At 46.9% G+C, this 17,897-nt stretch overlaps 1 protein-coding gene across 7 annotated transcripts in view; it reads left to right on the forward strand.

Annotated features, from left to right (window-relative positions):
• Nucleotides 1–17,531, forward strand: part of DNMT3B (DNA (cytosine-5-)-methyltransferase 3 beta) — a 24,168-nt gene extending 6,637 nt beyond the window's left edge. For 2 of the 7 annotated variants that reach the window (XM_015566644.1, XM_006767874.2), the window contains 16 exons: nt 2,203–2,310; nt 3,438–3,582; nt 4,123–4,182; nt 5,279–5,404; nt 5,526–5,570; nt 6,057–6,136; nt 6,445–6,557; nt 7,001–7,184; nt 7,731–7,815; nt 9,071–9,216; nt 9,425–9,515; nt 9,800–9,948; nt 10,818–10,903; nt 13,720–13,789; nt 14,539–14,657; nt 16,012–17,531. In XM_015566644.1, coding sequence (XP_015422130.1) covers nt 2,203–2,310; nt 3,438–3,582; nt 4,123–4,182; nt 5,279–5,404; nt 5,526–5,570; nt 6,057–6,136; nt 6,445–6,557; nt 7,001–7,184; nt 7,731–7,815; nt 9,071–9,216; nt 9,425–9,515; nt 9,800–9,948; nt 10,818–10,903; nt 13,720–13,789; nt 14,539–14,657; nt 16,012–16,153 — 1,749 coding nt within the window. In that variant the 3' untranslated portion in view covers nt 16,154–17,531. Of the gene's footprint in view, nt 1–2,202; nt 2,311–3,437; nt 3,583–4,122; nt 4,183–5,278; nt 5,405–5,525; nt 5,571–6,056; nt 6,137–6,444; nt 6,558–7,000; nt 7,185–7,730; nt 7,816–9,070; nt 9,217–9,424; nt 9,516–9,799; nt 9,949–10,817; nt 10,904–13,719; nt 13,790–14,538; nt 14,658–16,011 lie in introns of those variants that run through there. The other 5 variants (XM_006767876.2, XM_006767878.2, XM_006767873.2 and 2 more) reach the window with 4 other exon arrangements.
• The last annotated feature ends 366 nt before the right edge of the window (nt 17,532–17,897 follow it).

A 17,897-nucleotide genomic window follows, 5' to 3' on the forward strand; every position in this document is an offset into this window, starting at 1 on the left:
AAAGAGACACACACAGGGTCTGTGGGCCAGAGCTCAGTCTACCCTTACAGGACAGGAAACAAGTGGATGGAAGTCCTCTGGGTCCATGGCCACTTGGTCTCTGATGTGTTTCCCCCCCTCCCTGGGGCAGAAACAGGAAGGGTGAACCTAATTTAGCCCTGCATAGGTGGCAGATAGGTACCTCTAAGTAGCCTAGAGTTGGTCTAGAGTTGCCTGGTGATATGAAAAATTTTGCAGAGTTGGTTATTTCAGGGTTTCTCAATTGTTGGTGTTAGTCATTTTAAGTTCATCTTTCTTGAAAGTCTGCCCCATAACAGTGGTGTTAGAGACAAATAAATTAGGCTGTTGTGATCCTTATATCTAGGTTGAAGGCACATTCTGAAATCTCCAGGTATTTTTTTTTTGTTTTATTTTGATAATCCTCACCAGAGGATATGTAGTCCATTGATTTTAGAAAGAGTGGGAGGGAAGAGGAAAGATGGAGAGAAACATTGATGTGAGAGAGACACATCGATTGGTGCCTCCCACATGAGCCCAGGGCTGATGCTCTAACCACTGAGCACCCAGCTAGGGCTGAAATCTCCAGGATTTGAGTAGAACATTTCAAAAAGACACCAGTCCAGGAAAACTATTGTTCCTTTAACCTTCACTATGCCCAGAGATTAGGTGAAGATACAGAACAAATTAGATGGAGGCAGATGTGGGAATGAAGGACCCTCTAGTACATTTGTGGGATTTGACCTCAAGTTGAGATTCTGGTTTCCTATGAATTGGGCTTCCTTTGCGCCATTTGCTATAAACACATTGAAGTTCCCACAAGGCAAGTCTCCCTTGCATGCTGATGTCCTCGTTGGCCAGCAGAGGGAGCAGGACAAGCTCTCCTTGAAGCATTCTAAATCAGTGGTTCTCAACCTGCGGGTCGCGACCCCTTTGGGGGTCGAACGACCCTTTCACAGGGGTCGCCTAAGACCATCAGAAAACACATATATAATTACATATTTTTTTGTGATTAATCACTATGCTTTAATTATGTTCAATTTGTAACAATGAAAATACATCCTGCATATCAGATATTTACGTTACAACTCATAACAGTAGTAAAATTACAGCTATGAAGTAGCAACGAAAATAATGTTATGGTTGGGGGTCACCACAACATGTATTAAAGGGTCGCGGAACTGTATTAAAGGGTCGCGGCATTACGAAGGTTGAGAACCACTGCTCTAAATGCAGGGATATGGGCAATGAATTCTGTGAAATGAAGAAGCATGAATTGTTTGTGATTGCTTTGGCTTGGTGAGACATCAAATGCACTTTTGCAAGACTGAGTCTGATGCTAATAAGATAAAGTGTGGGGCTGTTAGCATTAAGGAAGGGATTACCATGTGGGGTCTGGGGCTAAGCCCCCATGCTACATTGGAGCATCTTGGCGTTGGGAACAGCATCTGCATTCAGTGGACAACCTTGTTGAGCCCCAGTTTTTTTCTAGCCCTAGATATGGATGTAGAGTTGCCTGGTAACAGAAACCCCCCCACCTCATAAGACCTTGGGCTAGACTATATGTGAGTGTGAGCACGTGCCGTGGAGAATGAATCATCATGTGTGTCTTTGAGTCTGATCAGCACCCCAAACACCCAGTTTTATTACTTCCTGATTGGTTCCTGCATGGCCTTGGAACTTGGGGCATGAGATTTTATGGATCTTTAGCCCCAGTGGAAAGAAGATAACAAATAGCAAAAATAAAAAAAAAAAACTTAAAAAAACTTACACTGTGCCAAACACTGTTCTCTAAACATATACTAAGTTCAATTAATAAATTAATAAAAGGCTAAGTGGTAATCATAGCTATTTGTCACATTTACAAAGGAGAGGGAAGCACGTGTGCAAAACCTCAATGTTCGAGAATTTCAAGACTGACCTGCAAGGGGCCCACAGCAGGGACCATGTGTGTCATTTGCCCTTAAAATACGTACAAACACAGGGTGCCTCTAATTGTATCCACTTGGAGCAGAAACTTTCTCACACTGGGAGTGTCGACCACACTTCTGGATATAGGGTGCATCAGGAGTGTATATATCATTTCTATTTTTTATTCTTTCTCCTTTTTTTGAATCTGAACTTGATCCCCTGGAATTACCCTGTGAGAGACAGGTCACCCCAGGTGCAGGGTAGGTGGATGTTGATGATGTCTTTCTCTTTTAGGTCTCTGCAGATAAGCTGGTGGCCTTGGGGCTATTCAGCCAGCACTTTAATCTGGCGACCTTCAATAAGCTGGTCTCTTATAGGAAGGCCATGTACCACGCTCTGGAGGTAACACGGTGGTGGGTGGTTAGGACCTGGCCCCCAGAGCAGGATTAAGACAAGAGACATACAGAAAGCTAGCTTAGGCCACAGAGTAACCAAGGATGGCTTAGAAGGGACAGGGCCACCACGCAGGAGGGGAATGCAAACTTGTTGGCCTAAGGGCCAGACTGGGAAGGAAGGAAGGGATTTGAGCCTTCCCTTTGACTCTCAGTACTAACTATTTCAGCTTCTCCCTGGTGGTTCTCAGTATTGCAGACGGATTTAAGGAGAAGCACTAGAAAGTGGGGGACAGTGTTTACCACAGTGAATAATGCTTGTCCAGAGCTATCAAAACCTTCCTTTATTTAGAATTTTTTAATTGATGTCAGAAATGAAGGGGAGGGGGACAGAGATAGAAGGAAACATCATGAGAGAGAATCATTGATCGGCTGCCTCCTGTATGCCCCTCACCGGGATCAAGCCCGCAACCCAGCATGTCCCCTGACCAGGAATCGAACCCTGACCTCCTGGTTGACAGGTTGACGCTCAGCCTCTGAGCCTCTGAGCCCGCCCGCTGGGCAAAACCTCCTTCCTTAAACGGTGTTGCTCAAGGCCAGCGCAGGGCAGCCACTGAGGACAGCTGCCTTTCCCCTTGTCTGTGGGATCCATCCGGCTCTATCTATCTTTCCCTTTCCCTGCACTTAGAACTGAACAGAACAGTGGCCTTGGCCCAGCATTTATGAACCAGCCTCTGCGGAGTTAGGAATCCTCCTAGTGCTTCTTAAATAAGACTTAAAACTTGACACCTCGCCATCTTCATTAGGAAAATAAACCAAGAAATCTGGAGCTTTCTCAGAGTTGATGATACTTCTTTCTCTAAAAGTAGCAGTGCTAATTCAGACCCTCTGCTCTCTGAGAGGGAGCTGACCACTCAGGCTCTCCACAGGGAAGAGGTCATATTTGGTGTCTGGATGGCCTCCCGCCTGTCCCCTGCACAGGCCCCTCCCTGTCACATACCACGCCCAGGACAGCTGCCTGGCTATGAAAGGCCCAGTGTGAAGGGGAATGCAGGCCCCAGCTGGGGGAATCCCTGGGTGCCACCTGGCGAGCACCCACCCCTGCTGTTCATCACAGACTCGCCTTTATCTCGCCAGAAAGCCAGGGTGCGGGCTGGCAAGACCTTCCCCAGCAGCCCCGGAGACTCATTGGAGGACCAGCTGAAGCCCATGTTGGAGTGGGCCCATGGGGGCTTCAAGCCCACCGGGATCGAGGGCCTCAAACCCAACAACAAGCAAACAGGTGGGAATGGGTCCCTGGGGCAGCCCTGACTGCCATTGCGAGTGGGAGCGCCCTTGGGAGATGCAGCCACCCCTCCTGCCCCTTGCCCCACCCCAGCTTTGCAGCAACCAGTCAGTCTTGGAGACCTGCCCTCTCACCCTGTGAAGCCCAGGGCTATGGGAAAACAAGCAGCCCAGCCTTTTCCAGCTTCGCTGGTCTGCGATTGCATCTGTTGTGTAAACTTGAGTCAGCAGGAGATCAAGATGGAATCTTCACTAGCACCTTTACTTTTCAAAGGAAAGATTAAGCTCTGCTCATTGGTGAAAACTTGGGAAGTATTTTCAAAAACCTCCAGAACCTCAAAACCATGAGCCACCTCCAAAAGAGGCATAACCTAGCCTAACATTTTGTCCGATAGCATAATTCCTCCATTATAAGATATGCATAGTTTCCCATTGTCACTTTCTAGAAACCCAAGATGCCTGAAATCCAGGATTTGCCTACTAATTCATACATTTAACATAGTGTTTTCTGTTTTGTTTTGTCTCCCCTCATTAAAAGTGGTTAATAAGTCGAAGGTGCGTCGTGCAGGCAGTATGAAATTAGAATCAAGGAAATACGGTATTCCCTTCCCATCCTTTGACTATGCACTATTTTCTCTGCACTGCCTTTCAATTTCTTTGCCTCTACAGTGGTCACTGGAAAAGAAATCTCAACCTGAACTCTCATCCCCCACTTCACTCTCAACCTTCACAAGTCCTCCATCCAGGTTAACCTTGTTGGGTGTGCACATCCTTCCAACTTTTTCTGTACACTAGTTGGATTCCTGCTTTACCCTTTTTGTTTCTTGATATTAATCATATGAGCACTGTCAGCTGTCACTAAAGAGTCCTTATGATTTTTAATGACTGCATAATTTTCCTTCCAAGGAACAGAGTCAAACTTAACTATGTTCCTTACAGATTACACTGTATATATATATATACATATTGGAGCTAGAATATATAAGTGGAATTTAAAGAAATGTAAAGAATTGGCACATCATCTACTTTAAAAATGTTCTAATAGCCACACTGAAAAGAGTAAAAGAAACAAAGGCACAGTTAGTATTGATTATGCGTTTAATTTAGTCCAATATATCCAACGTTTAAGCATTTCTAACAGTCAGTATAAAAATTAAGTTATTTTACGTTTCCTTTTAGTACTGTTTTCAAAATCTCATATTTTATGTGTTTTACAACATCTCAATTTGGATGCGATATTTGTGTTAGAAATACTTGATCTATATTTTCACAAATGTGTAAGTTCCAAATTTTCCCTTGACCAAGTTCTAAATGAACTTCTTAATTGGAGCAATCTTAAAATTTACATTAAAATTAAATGCAAAAATGCAGTTCCTCAGTCAGACAAGTTACATTTTAAGTGCTCAGTAGCTTCAAGTGACTGTCAGCCTCTGTGTTGGGCATTGGAGACAAATGTTTCAGGGTTTCAGCTGTGGGTTAGCCTCTGCCTAATGGTCTTTGTGCTGGGTCTAAAGCTCTTTAAAACCCTATAAACATGTTAGATATGTGAGGGATTTTGACTTATGTCCCATAGTGGGGCCATATGGCGGACCCAGTGTGGACCCTGTCATGGCCCAACAGCATCTGTCACCCAGGCTCATGGCTCTCCCTGCACCTCCTACCAGCCCCGGCTGCTATGTCCTTCCCTTTCACAGAGAACAAGAAGCGCAGACGCACAGCCGATGACTCGTCCACCTCCACGGACTACTGCCCCCAACCGAAGCGCCTCAAGACAAACTATAACAATGGCAAAGACCGAGGAGAAGAGGACCAGACGCGAGGTGATTTAGGGGATGGCGAACACCCATTACCGGGAGGGCACATTGTGAGGACTGCTCAGCAGGGGTTAATGGATCAGTAAGAGGCTCCCTGACCCCATGTCACACCTTCTTTTCTCAACAGAGCAAATGGCTTTGGATGTTGCCAACAACAAGAGTAGTCTGGAAGGTAATGGTAATGCTCTCCCTCAAAGTCTTCACTTCCCGTCCTGGGTAGTTCCAGGCCTTTACCGATTGTCTATCCTGTCCTGCCTGCTGATAATGAAGGGAAGTCAGGGTGGTCCAAGAGTTAGCCACCTGGGGTCTGAAATTGCGGTGATGGCTGTGTGTATAGTCATTGGTAAGTCCTTTCATGATGTGACAGTGAGCAAATTGGTGTCACCACGAATTGTCCAAAGTCCCAGTCTTTAAAGAGTCTCAGAGTTTTGTGCCAGGCCTTTGCAGCTTGTCCCTGTGCAGGAGGTGCCCTTGCTCGGGGTGTGTCCCACGTCTGGAGCGGGCCTGTTAGCCTGGGAGAGTTGTTGAAAGGAGTAAAGCATGATGAGACCTTGTTTATTGCTAGTATGGAATAAGTGCTCAAGAACTGTAGACCCGAGGCTTTAGCAGCTGTTACTGGTCCTGAGCTGTCACAAGCTGCGCGCATGCTTTCTTACAGACAGCTGTTTGTCCTGTGGTAGGAAAAACCCCGTGTCCTTCCACCCTCTCTTTGAGGGGGGACTCTGCCAGACGTGTCGGGTAAGTCCTAACCGCCCCCCCTGGACTTTATTGCCCCTTCCCCCCTCCACAACTTCCGTCATTCCCCCGAGAAAAGCGCCTGCAGGCAGCCATCGGGGAAGGTTCTAGTGAAGCCCTCCCTGGCCACCATCACCCCGTCCTCCCCTTTGAGGGCAGGTGCTGTCACAAAGGAAGCCATCTGCAGTGGCACGCACACCCCAGCCAGTTGTTCCTATAACAAACCAAGCCACCAGTGACCTGTCCTTCGAGCAAGCGGGCCCAGTGGTCCCTGGTCTCCGTTGTCATGAGCGTTTCTCTCTGGGCACCAGGACCGGTTCCTCGAGCTGTTCTACATGTACGACGATGATGGCTACCAGTCCTACTGCACCGTGTGCTGTGAGGGGCGCGAGCTGCTTTTGTGCAGCAACACAAGCTGCTGCCGGTGAGCTTCAGACCAGCCATGTGGGTGAGACCCAGTAGGGCCCCGAGGCTCCCAGGGTCATACCTGTGATTCCTACAGCCCAAAACCCTCAGGCCCAGGACTGGGAATCAAGTGGACCTGAGGACAGGGGCCCAGAGTTACTACTCGGCAGGGGTTGTAGTTCTCCTCTGTTTAAGACAGAAATGTCTGAGGGTGGGGCATGAGTTGTGGAAGCTTCCCGGGAGATTAGCCACTTCGGGGGTAGAGATCTTTGCTGTGCAGAGCCTGTGCACTGAGGGTACTGATATCCTAGGAAAAAGGTTAGTGTATTCCTCATCACACTGTAGGGCCGTTCTTCCCACGGGGAGAAGCATCCGGTTTTTAGATAGTGCATTCCCATCTAGGAAGCAGGGCTATGGATGTAGGAGACAGGCCTGATGTCTTCTCTCCACTCCCGGGCGCAGGTGCTTTTGTGTGGAGTGCCTGGATTTGCTGGTGGGCACGGGCACAGCAGCAGATGCCAAGCTGCAGGAGCCCTGGAGCTGCTACATGTGCCTCCCTCAGCGCTGTCACGGGGTCCTGCAGCGCCGGAAGGACTGGAATGTTCGCCTGCAGTCCTTTTTCACCAGCGACCCTGGTCTCGAATACGTAAGCCACAGGCTCCTTCTAGCACCACCTACCCCAGAGAGTCCGGGGACTGCATTGCTCTCCAAGTCTGTTGGCAAGATTTCATAATAACGTCCATTATACAAATGACTGGCTGAGTAGCTCATACTGCAGAGATGGGGATAATTGACCTGTCCTTTGTTCAGTCCTCAGGCTTCCCCAGTGGTCTTTTCTCTCCTCCTTTGTGGTCTTTCATGGTTTTTCTAAGGAAAGAGAAGCCTGTGACTTAGTCTTTAATTGTAGGGGGAGTGGATTTTCCTGGGATCCATTCTACCTGGTCTGTGAGGCAGTCCCAGGCCTTCCTGTTTGGGGTGTCATGTCCTTTTGTGTGTGCATCTGTCTTCAAATCTCTGTGTTCCAGGTCTTAAGGGTAGAGTAGCCAGTCTGTGCCAAAGCTCTTAAGGGGATCCCTGCTAAGAAAGGGCAGAACACAGAGAGTCCCTCAGAGGAAGGTCAGCTCGCCCCTTGCCCAAAGGTTGAGCCTTTTCCCCTGCATCTTGACCTCCATGACCTTCTTTAACCTGGCAGGAAGCCCCCAAGTTATATCCTGCGATTCCTGCAGCCCGAAGGCGGCCCATTCGAGTCTTGTCCCTGTTTGATGGAATTGCCACAGGTGAGTCTGGAATTCACCTTGGGATGCGCACCTGGTCCAGGTGTCTGTCGTCAGTGCCAAGCAAGACCCCTGGGATTACCTGTCTGTCACCAGTTTTGAGAAAACCAATGGCTTTTTGTTTCTCTCCTCAAATCTTCTCCACCATGTACTTCACCCATTCTGATCCTCTTGTTCCTTTTAAAAGTCATATACACGTATGTCAGCTCTTGCATTTTATTTGTATTATATGCAGGTATCTTGGGAAATTATTTTTATTCCATAAACATGGATATATTGGAGATTAATAGACTTCTATTAATATTCATTTTTTTCTCCCATTCTTCCAGTTTCTCATTCCTCCAGTTTCCACATAACCAACAAGCATGTCTCCCTTGGGAGTTTTTCCTAATTTAACACATTTAATACTCAAAATTTTCCTGGCATGTAGGAATATCTCCATTTTACCAGAGCAGGAAGCAGTGAGGATGAGGTGCTGTGCATTTAGCATCATTTGTACTTGTGTGTGCTACCAGTGTCCACCTGCCTAAAGCTAGCAGTTTTTAATGACGTTCAGGTCATGGCTAGCTGCTTGTTTCCCTCACCCTGTTGCATCCTCCACACCTGTTTATGCTGGCACAGGTAACCCACAGTAGAGAATGGAGCCTTGGCCATTGTCCCCTTGCTTTGAGGTTATTTTTTAAACACGATTTTGGTGAAGATCCCTGTCCTTGTGTCTGTACTTGACTATTCTGGGGCAATGGCTGTAAACCTGTCTGGTTTTGTGTGTGTGTGTGTGTTGTTTCGTTTTCTTAATCCTCACCTGAGGATATTTTTCCATTGATTTTTTTTTTTTCCCTCAATAGAGTGGAAGGGATGGGGAGGGTGAAAAGAGAGAGAGAGACACATATCCACTGGTGCCTCCCGCCACCCCAATATGGGCCATGGATCGAGCCTGGAAACGAGGTACATGTCCTTGACCAGAATTGAATCCCAGACCCTTTAGTCTACAGGCCTACACCTATCCACTGAGCCAAACCAGCCCGGGCTAGACATGTCAGTTTTAATACGTTCTACCAGTGGGCTGTACCAGTTGATACATACCTATTTTCTTCACAAAACTCTGTAGTCTGCAGAGCCTGGTGTTTGAGCTATGTAGTTTGTGCCATCTGCAGGGTTTCACATGAAGGCTACCATGTACTTGTGGTCTGATGTGACGTAGAATCACTGGAGGCAAGATGACCCTGAGTGTGTTTTCTGCCTCCCCAATCCCACACAGGGTACTTGGTCCTCAAAGAATTGGGGATCAAAGTAGAGAAGTATGTCGCCTCTGAAGTGTGTGAAGAGTCCATCGCCGTTGGAACTGTTAAGCACGAAGGCAATATTAAATATGTGAATGACGTCAGGAACATCACAAAGAAAAATGTGAGGACAGCCCGCACCCCTGGGGGCTTTGTAACACCCTCCTTCTCGCCCTGAGCCCCACACAACCTCACAGCCATGCCCAGTGGTGTGGGAGAAGGTAACCTGTGGTCATAGCAGCCAAGCTATCTTGACAGGTTACCTGGAACCCAGGCTGTCTGTCTCTCCATCCTTACTCCTATCCTCCTGTGAGACTGTTTTTCTTCCTCAGGTTGAAGAATGGGGTCCCTTTGACTTGGTAATTGGTGGGAGCCCATGCAATGATCTCTCAAATGTGAACCCTGCCAGGAAAGGCCTATATGGTGAGTATCCCTTCGTTTGGTAGCTCCAGAAGACCCTGTGTCAACTGAGTGTTGGCCCAGGAGTGCCCTGAGAAGGAGCTCCTTGCTTCTTGACAGCCTTACCTGTCAGCACTGTCCATGCCACATTGTGAAGCCTCAGTCCCCCAAGGTACTTACAAATCTTGCACTGCCGATAAAGGGAATGTAGGCCACCAGCCTCAGTTAGGTGATCTCTGGGAACCCATTGGTTGCAATGTGGAAGGGTGGTTTTGACCCCAGCCAGCCATCTTCTTTTGTGGGCGCAGAGGGCACAGGCCGGCTTTTCTTCGAGTTCTACCACCTGCTGAATTACGCACGGCCCAAGGAAGGTGACGACCGGCCCTTCTTCTGGATGTTTGAGAATGTGGTAGCCATGAAGGTTGGCGACAAGAGGGACATCTGTCGGTTCCTGGAGGTGAGGGGACCTAGGGTCAAGACTACGTTAGCGGGGAAGGCCCTGCTGGCAATGAGGGTGGGGATTTCTATGTGGTGAATTATTTTTGGGATTTTGACTGAAGACCTGGCTAGATCCCAGAATCATGGAGTCGAGTTGATTGATTCTCTTTTGTTCAGTCTCCTTTGGTTCAAATATTTTTGAGGGAAAAAGAAATTGATCTCTAAGTTTATCCCGAACCTATTGAAGTCGGATGATGAAACAAACCATCACTTTTGGAGATCTCATGAGATTTGACTCCAGTTATTACTCTAGAGAGTTTTTTAATCCTTATTCTGAGAATTGCTTCTTTAGGGCACACAGATAGGTTCATTATCCAGTCCTTAATATGCATTGAACATTGTAGTAAATACTTTTTATACACTTAACAACGTCCTTTAGTTTTCCCCAAAGCTTTACAGCTTAAGTTCTGTGAGAACTATTCTATATATAACTGGCTAGTTAGTTCTCTCATGCTGTGTGAACCTGACAGATGGGTGTCAGGGGGCAGATGTTGCCAACACTGCATTCCCACACCAGGGGCTTGATTTGCCAGATTTTTGTTTTGAGCTGTCTTGGTCACCTGTCCGTTCCATAATAATCTGGTGCGACCCGGCCCATACCTTCTCAGAACTTGCAGGTCTGACCTGGTCTCTTTTCCCACCGTCAATATGGGGGCACTAGCTATGCCTCCAGCCTGATTCTTGCTGAGAATTGGTCTGTCCCTTAGCTGGCAGGAATCACGTGTCCTCCATAGCCAAGGAGCAGCCCTGTCACCTGCCCTGCTCTGGTTGCTACCTGGATCCTGCTGTGGGCTCCTAGCAGCTAGTTGTTCTCCTGTCTCCCTACAGTGTAACCCAGTGATGATTGATGCCATCAAAGTGTCTGCTGCTCACAGGGCCCGATACTTCTGGGGCAACCTGCCCGGGATGAACAGGTAACACAGGGCTCTGAGCGGGACAGATAACAGCCGAGTGAAATGCATCTAATGGTGTGAGCTCTGACTGGTTTACTCACGTGAGACAGAGCCACCCTGGGCTCCAGACCAACCTCTGGTGTTAGAGATTGACATCTGCTAAGATGTACTACCACCTGGAAACCTCAGGCCAAGATTCCTCAGTCTGCTCCAACTTGTTTCCTGCTCTGCCCAGGGGCCTGGCTCTTACAGGGCCATGTGCTGGAGCAGATGTCTTCTCCCACTGGAGATGCTCATGCTTTATACCCCACCTCTCCTCCTAGTTGTCTGTCCCACTGGGAAGTGGAGGAGAGGGCTAGACATGCCCTTCTCCCTGATATGACCAAGCAGGTGGCAGAGCTGAGATGACACCCTGTCATTCTTGGATTTTCTTTTTTTTTTTTTTCAATATATATATTTTTATTATTAAGGTATTACAAATGTGTCCTCATCTCCCCCATTAACCCCCAACCTCTCCCCCCACACACACTCATGCTCCCATCCCCCTGTTGTCCATGTCCATTGTCATCCTTGGATTTTCTTGCCAAGAACTTTCCCCAGCTTTTCATTAGTCCATTCTCATTACTGAGCTTTAGTTATATTCTCTATGTGGTTTCAGGGCTGTGTGGTGTTCTAATTAAGATACAAAACGTGATGGTAATTTGACATCCCGGACTTGCAGATAAGTTAAGCTTAAAAAGACTCTCTTTTAGAAGGAAGTGTTGGAAGCATAAATAACTCTGGCATTTTTAGCAAAATGTAGACAGAGGCAAGAAGTTACTGGTGTCGCTTGGAGGATTTCTTCTTGGACATCTTGGCATTTTAAAAAAAATTAAAAAATATACTTTTATTGATTTTAGAGAGAACACATGAGAGAGAAATACTGCTGCATACGCCCCACTGGGGATGGAGCCCAAAACCCAGGCATGTGCCCCACCTGGTACATGGGCCAGTGCTCAGCCACTAAGCCAGGCATCTTGCAATTTTATTTGGGTCGTCACCCAATCAGATGGTGCGGTGCCATCTGAATTTGGAGTGAAGTGGGCTCATTCACTGAACTCTGCTTCTGTAGCAGTCACTGTCGTACATGCTGCCAGTTTACTGGTGAACACATCAGATGTAAGTCTTCCGCGTTCACGTGCTAGTGGGGGGTGGGTAGAGAAGACAGTAAGTGCTTTCAGGTTCATGGCTGGAGGGGGCAGGGCATTGGAAGAGGTGATGGGAAGGCTTCTCATGCCAGCAAGGACCTGAAGTAGGAATGGAGCCATAGTTATTTGAGAGAACAATCTAGGCAAAAGGAAGAGGGTAAGGGGTGGGGTTGCAGGGCATTCACAGACCAGGTCAGAGAACAGTGTTCCTCATTTGGTGAGAGGCTGTGCGAGGAGGACAGAGAACTCATTAGTGGGGCCTATGGGTCCACTTAGGCTTACTTTGGGGATTCTAAGAAGTTTTAAGCTGACGACTTGTGTCCTAGATTGGTAGTTTCTGGTAAAATAGATGATAGTGGGATAAGGGCAGAAATGAAGAGAAACTTGAGATGGTCATGGTCCTTTAGAGGAGTCAGACTAATTATGCCCCAGGAAGTGCCATTCATACACACATTGCACCTTGGGGCGTTGTAATTCCCTCCAGTTCTGTGAAATTTAGCAGGAGGAATCAGATTCAAGATAACATGAGTGTTGGACTTTCAGGATTTGCTGAGGCACTGAATGTGCTGCGATAAAAGATGAGAATCAGAGTCAGCAAAGGTGCCTCAAAGTTTTCTGTCTGAGCTGTGATAAGAATCAAGCTGTAGTACTATAGCCGGCGCTACAGGGTTCTAGTGATGACTCAAGCACAAACCAGGGGTCACAGGCCCAAATCCAGCCTGGAGGTGAAAAACCTTAGAATCAACATAAGTAGGGATGTCCTCTGTCCTTTTCCCCAAGTCCCTCAGCTCCCTTGGATTATAAGAAAAGCTGGGGGTGGCAATAGAGTGGCACTGGAAATGTGGAAGGTAAGGTCAAGGAAGATTGATGAATCTAACAGAATGTTTTGTGTGATTCAGTGGCCTCTCTTGTGGGCACTGTTTCCATTCTTCAGTCTGTTTTGTTTGTGACCTTGAGGTTCCTTAGATGGGAGCTGCCAAGGTATTGATCAAGTGTAGATACAGAGTTCTTGATGGTTTCTGCTCTTGAACTGCTCAACCACTTTGGTCCTAAAGCTCTACCCACTCTGGGCACCGGTTTGCCTTTCTCTGCATTTGCAGGTTTGTTTGATGGTGCAAGGTACAAGGATAATTAGTGTTTTTTGAACCACTGCCTGTTCTTCTACCTGCATCCACTTTTAGTCCTTAGACCCTCCTGTGGCTGCATCCCTAGCAGCAAGCCACCGAATCATGGCTTTGCAATGCTCTTTGCAGCAGGTAGACCCACAAAGATCTAATCCAAGCTCCTGAGACACTAGGTCAGGTATAACTGCTCAGATCATCACTCTGTTAGTAATCGGGCTGGGGTCGGACTGGGTCTCCTGACTCTTTCCAGTGTGCGTCCCCATTCCTTCTAAAAAAAAAATCTGAGGTAGAGGATCATTTATTCCTCGACATTGATCTTGCCCTTTGAAGGGGCTAGTCTGTCCCTGGCTTTGGCACACAGCTTTGTGCTTATGCCAGGATCTTTATCACCATGTATTTATTTACTTGTCACAGCTCATTGCCAGAGCACATTTTGCAGGCTTAGGCCCTCACTCCCACCTTGGGAGGTGCCTAGCTAAGACCCATTGACAGTTGGTAGAAAGTAATGGGTTTTGGCTGTTCCCAGGCCCGTGATAGCATCAAAGAATGATAAACTCGAGCTGCAGGACTGCTTGGAGTTCAATAGGACAGCAAAGGTAAGATGTGCTCACAAACAGTCTGTGGAAAATGCACTTGGTGACATTCAAGCGGGACTTGATCTTGGTACCAGTTTGTTCCTGCCCCTCTCCCCTCACATGGAACTCCCTGGTGCTGGGCCTCTTTCCCCACATAATTGTTCTGTCCTGCCTGTTAAGTACAGAGTAGGAGTGGTTCTTCATAAACACTAATCACTATATGAGAAAAGGCAACTAGACTTTCTAATTTTGAATGCACATGCCATCGAGACACACACGTAATTTCAGCTGGTCCTCCCAAGAAGTAATTCATACTTTGCCAAAAGGAAAAATTATCGGCCGGCAAGTCCTAGATAATTATATTAAGATGCCCATAAACTTAATTCTTAATGTTTACATCAAGCTAAAATCCTGGTTTGGTTGACCATTCCCTGTAATCTTGGGTGGATTGTTACATTTTGCTTAATGTTGCTTGATCCATAGTGTTCTCTTGGCACCCATGTGATCTCACACTCATGGTCACATTTTTATCTCTTGTTCTCTCCGAGGCTGGTCCTTTCTGTGCATTAACTTCTTGGCGCTTGTGGGAAGCACAAAATGTTCTTGTCCTTCCAACTCTCCTTTTCTTATTCTCTCTGCGAGCCCAGCACTGCCACCTTCTCTCCCCCACCTGCCGCCACCCCCCATCTTCCCTAGGTGCCTCTGAGTCTTGACTCATCCCCAGAGCCCTTCATTCCGTGCTCACTGCATGATGTCATTTTGTTCTCCAGTTAAAGAAAGTACAGACAATAACCACCAAGTCGAACTCGATCAGACAGGGGAAAAACCAACTTTTCCCTGTTGTCATGAATGGCAAAGAAGATGTTTTGTGGTGCACTGAGCTAGAAAGGTGAGCGAGGCTGCATGTGGAAAGGGAATGATGCAGGCAGAGAGGAAGGGGAAGAAAGGTGGTCAAGGCCAGCAACACAAATGAGGCTTATTTGCCTGCCTTCATTCCTCATGGACCCACTGATCTACGTTAGTGGGGCTGGGAGTAACACCTTTTCAGAGTTAGTCCTTATTTCCTGCCGTACATGGCGGAAGGGTGGTGGTGAGGAGGAATCTGACATGAGGTCATTAGACAGCACTGTCTGTGTGTTGGCTGTGCCGCCCTGGCGTCTGCCTGCCTCAACATGCTGGGACCAGGATGTAAGCAACCAGCTAAGAAAACCCCACCAACATGCCATTGCTCTTTCTCAGAAGATTCCTTCTGCCAAGTTGCTCTTCTATAGGTGACTCCCACTCAGCCACACATCTCTATTTGGCTAAGTTTGGTAGCTTACCTGTTTGGATGCTGACTCCCACTCAGCCACACATCTCTATTTGTTTGGCTAAGTTTGGTAGCTTACCTGTTTGGATTCAAAGAACCAACTTTTAAGTTTCAGTTTTCCTATTCTGGCTTCAATTTGTTTTTCTCATTCCTTTTGTTTTTCTTGTTTATTTTATTTTCGTTAGCATATTTTTGTTAAAAATGTAAGAAGGGCTATGGATGTTCCTCTCTACATTTTGACTGTCTTGAAGGATTTGATATGCAGTATTTTCATTCCTCCTATTTCCGTTCTACAACCACTTTTATTCTTTACTAAACAGTAGTTTTCTTGGTACAAAAATTCTCACTAGTAGAAACAAACTGGTCCTGTGGATTATTCCGCACAGTTGATCCCTGAACAACACAAGTTTGAACTACGTGGGTCCATTTATATGCAGATTATTTTCAATAAATACCAGAACATTTTCAGAGATTTGCGACAATTTAAAAAAACATCACAGATGAATCATGTGGTCTAGAAATATTGAAAAAAAATGAGAAAAAGTTAGGTATGCCATAAATGAATAAAATATATGTAGGTACAACATTTGTGTTCTGAAGAACCCTGCACCTGACCTCTGGGGGTCAAGAGAGGGGAGGGCTCATGTGCAAATGAGTAAAGGTGGGGCCCAGAAAGCTCTTGAATAAGAGATGTATAATCAGAGTCAGCAAAGATGCCGCAAAGTTTTCTTTAAATTCCAATAAAAATGAAAAGTAAAAATAATAAAATAGTGTCTTCCCCAAATAAAAAAAGGGGGCTCACAGACTGGGCCCGGACACGGGGCAGGAAGAGTGGCGCCTGGTGCCGTCTTGGCCACGGCGAGGATCTCCCATGGGTACGAAGTAGCTGCAGGTGGCGGTTGTGACTCCTGTCTTTTCACTCTGGTGCCCCCAGGATCTTCGGCTTTCCTGTGCACTACACGGACGTGTCCAACATGGGCCGCGGTGCCCGCCAGAAGCTGCTCGGGAGGTCCTGGAGTGTGCCTGTCATCCGACACCTCTTCGCCCCCCTGAAGGACTACTTTGCCTGTGAATAGTCCCCCAGCCACCTGGGGCACTGGGGTGTGCCGGGCAGAGCTGGGACCCAGGAGGTACACCTCAGGCTCTGTCCTTCCCTAGCTCAGCTGTGTGGGTCACACCATGTATCTTGGGCCACAGCCACCCGACACCCTCTTGGCAGGGGGTGCCCAGGTGTCACCTCCTTGCACACAATTCAACTTGGCCTCTTAGAACGGCCAAACACGGTGCTCATCTTATCTTGTAAAACTTTGAAACTTGAAGTAGTTAGTAAAGATTGCTTTTTTCCCCTCCCTCCTGGGTTTACCGCTCAGAAACAATAGCTAATATACCAAAACCACAGTGCTGACATGACTGCTCTCCCATACTCAGGTTAAGGCTGAAAAGTGAACCGAGACAGTTACTGCAATACTGTATTTTTTAAGCGTCGGCAGCAACTTGTTTCCAGGTGTGTACAGACATGTAGCTGAGGGGCATTTTAAGGGACCAGGATGCTTTTTTTCTAGGGCAGATTTGGAAATGATGTCTGCCATTCTTGAATTTTACCCAGCATGTTCCCCTCATCTCAGTATAAAGGGCTGGGATGCACTGTTGGGGCCCATTGAGAGTATTGTCCACACTGGTGATAATTTCAGGGCTATTTTTCCCCCTAGACCCAAGGGGAGGAAGGGTCACCCTTAGCCAAATCCCTCCCAGTGACTGCAACAGAACCCTCCAGGCAGCTCAGGAAGGAAGGGGTGGGCTGGGTCATAAGCTGACATATATTATGTAGGTAGGTATGGTCATTCACTATCTCTTCCCTATGTGAGGAGTGGAAGAGGACCCTTAGGTAAGGACTCCACCCGCCTCCACACACAGATGCACCCTCCCTTCATCACAGATACAGGTTCCCCAGATTAGAAGTATGACCCTAACTCCTCAGTCTTTCTCGAAACACAGAAGCAGTGATAGCCAGGGGCAGAAGCACATTCCTCGCATCTAAGAGATTGCAGGGGGAAAACTAATAAAAGCGTGACCCTCCTTCCAGAGATTTTTAAAGTCCTTTTTTATTCCATGATGATTCTTTTGTAGGGATAACATGAGGTGGACAAGCTGCATTTCAGAAATGCTGTTGTAATGGTTTTTAACACCTTTTACTCTTCTTACTGGTGCTATTTTGTAGAATAAGGAATATTATTGACAGGTTTTGTGGGCGTTTTTTTAATACATTTTTTAAAACTCAGACTTCTATTTTTGTTTTACCATTTTCATAGAAATTTTTTGTGTGTGACGGGAGTCACGTAACAAGAATGGGGGTAAATTGTGCCTTGTTTCCACAATTTTTTTGTTATTTTTGGGGCTGAAAGATAAGGACGCCTGTTGTTTACCTTATGTTGGATTAAAATCAGTATTTCTCTATAACTGTCTGGTGTCCTTTGTGTTCTTGTGCAGGCCAGATGGGTGGGGATGGGAGGAGAGCCTGGCTCAAGTGCAGAGGTGGGCTGTTGAAGTAGGTCAGTCATCCAAAGCACAGTGAATACAGGCAAGGACTAGGGCTCTGGTCTCCAAACTCCAATGTAGACCCGGACAGGCTTATTCGAGAGATTTCTGGGCCCCACCTTGAGTTTTCGATTCATTGAATGTGTAGTGGAGACTGAGAATTCCATGCCTTTGGGTCAGGGATCACACTGGGCTAGTAAATGGGTTTCTAAATCGTGGCTTCAAAAAGAAGTGACTGGAATCTTAAAAGGCTTGTCTCCCAGTTCTTTATGCCTCTAGCACCCC

The sequence above is a fragment of the Myotis davidii genome, unplaced genomic scaffold, assembly GCF_000327345.1.
Source record: "Myotis davidii unplaced genomic scaffold, ASM32734v1 scaffold562, whole genome shotgun sequence".
NCBI classification, from domain to species: domain Eukaryota; kingdom Metazoa; phylum Chordata; class Mammalia; order Chiroptera; family Vespertilionidae; genus Myotis; species Myotis davidii.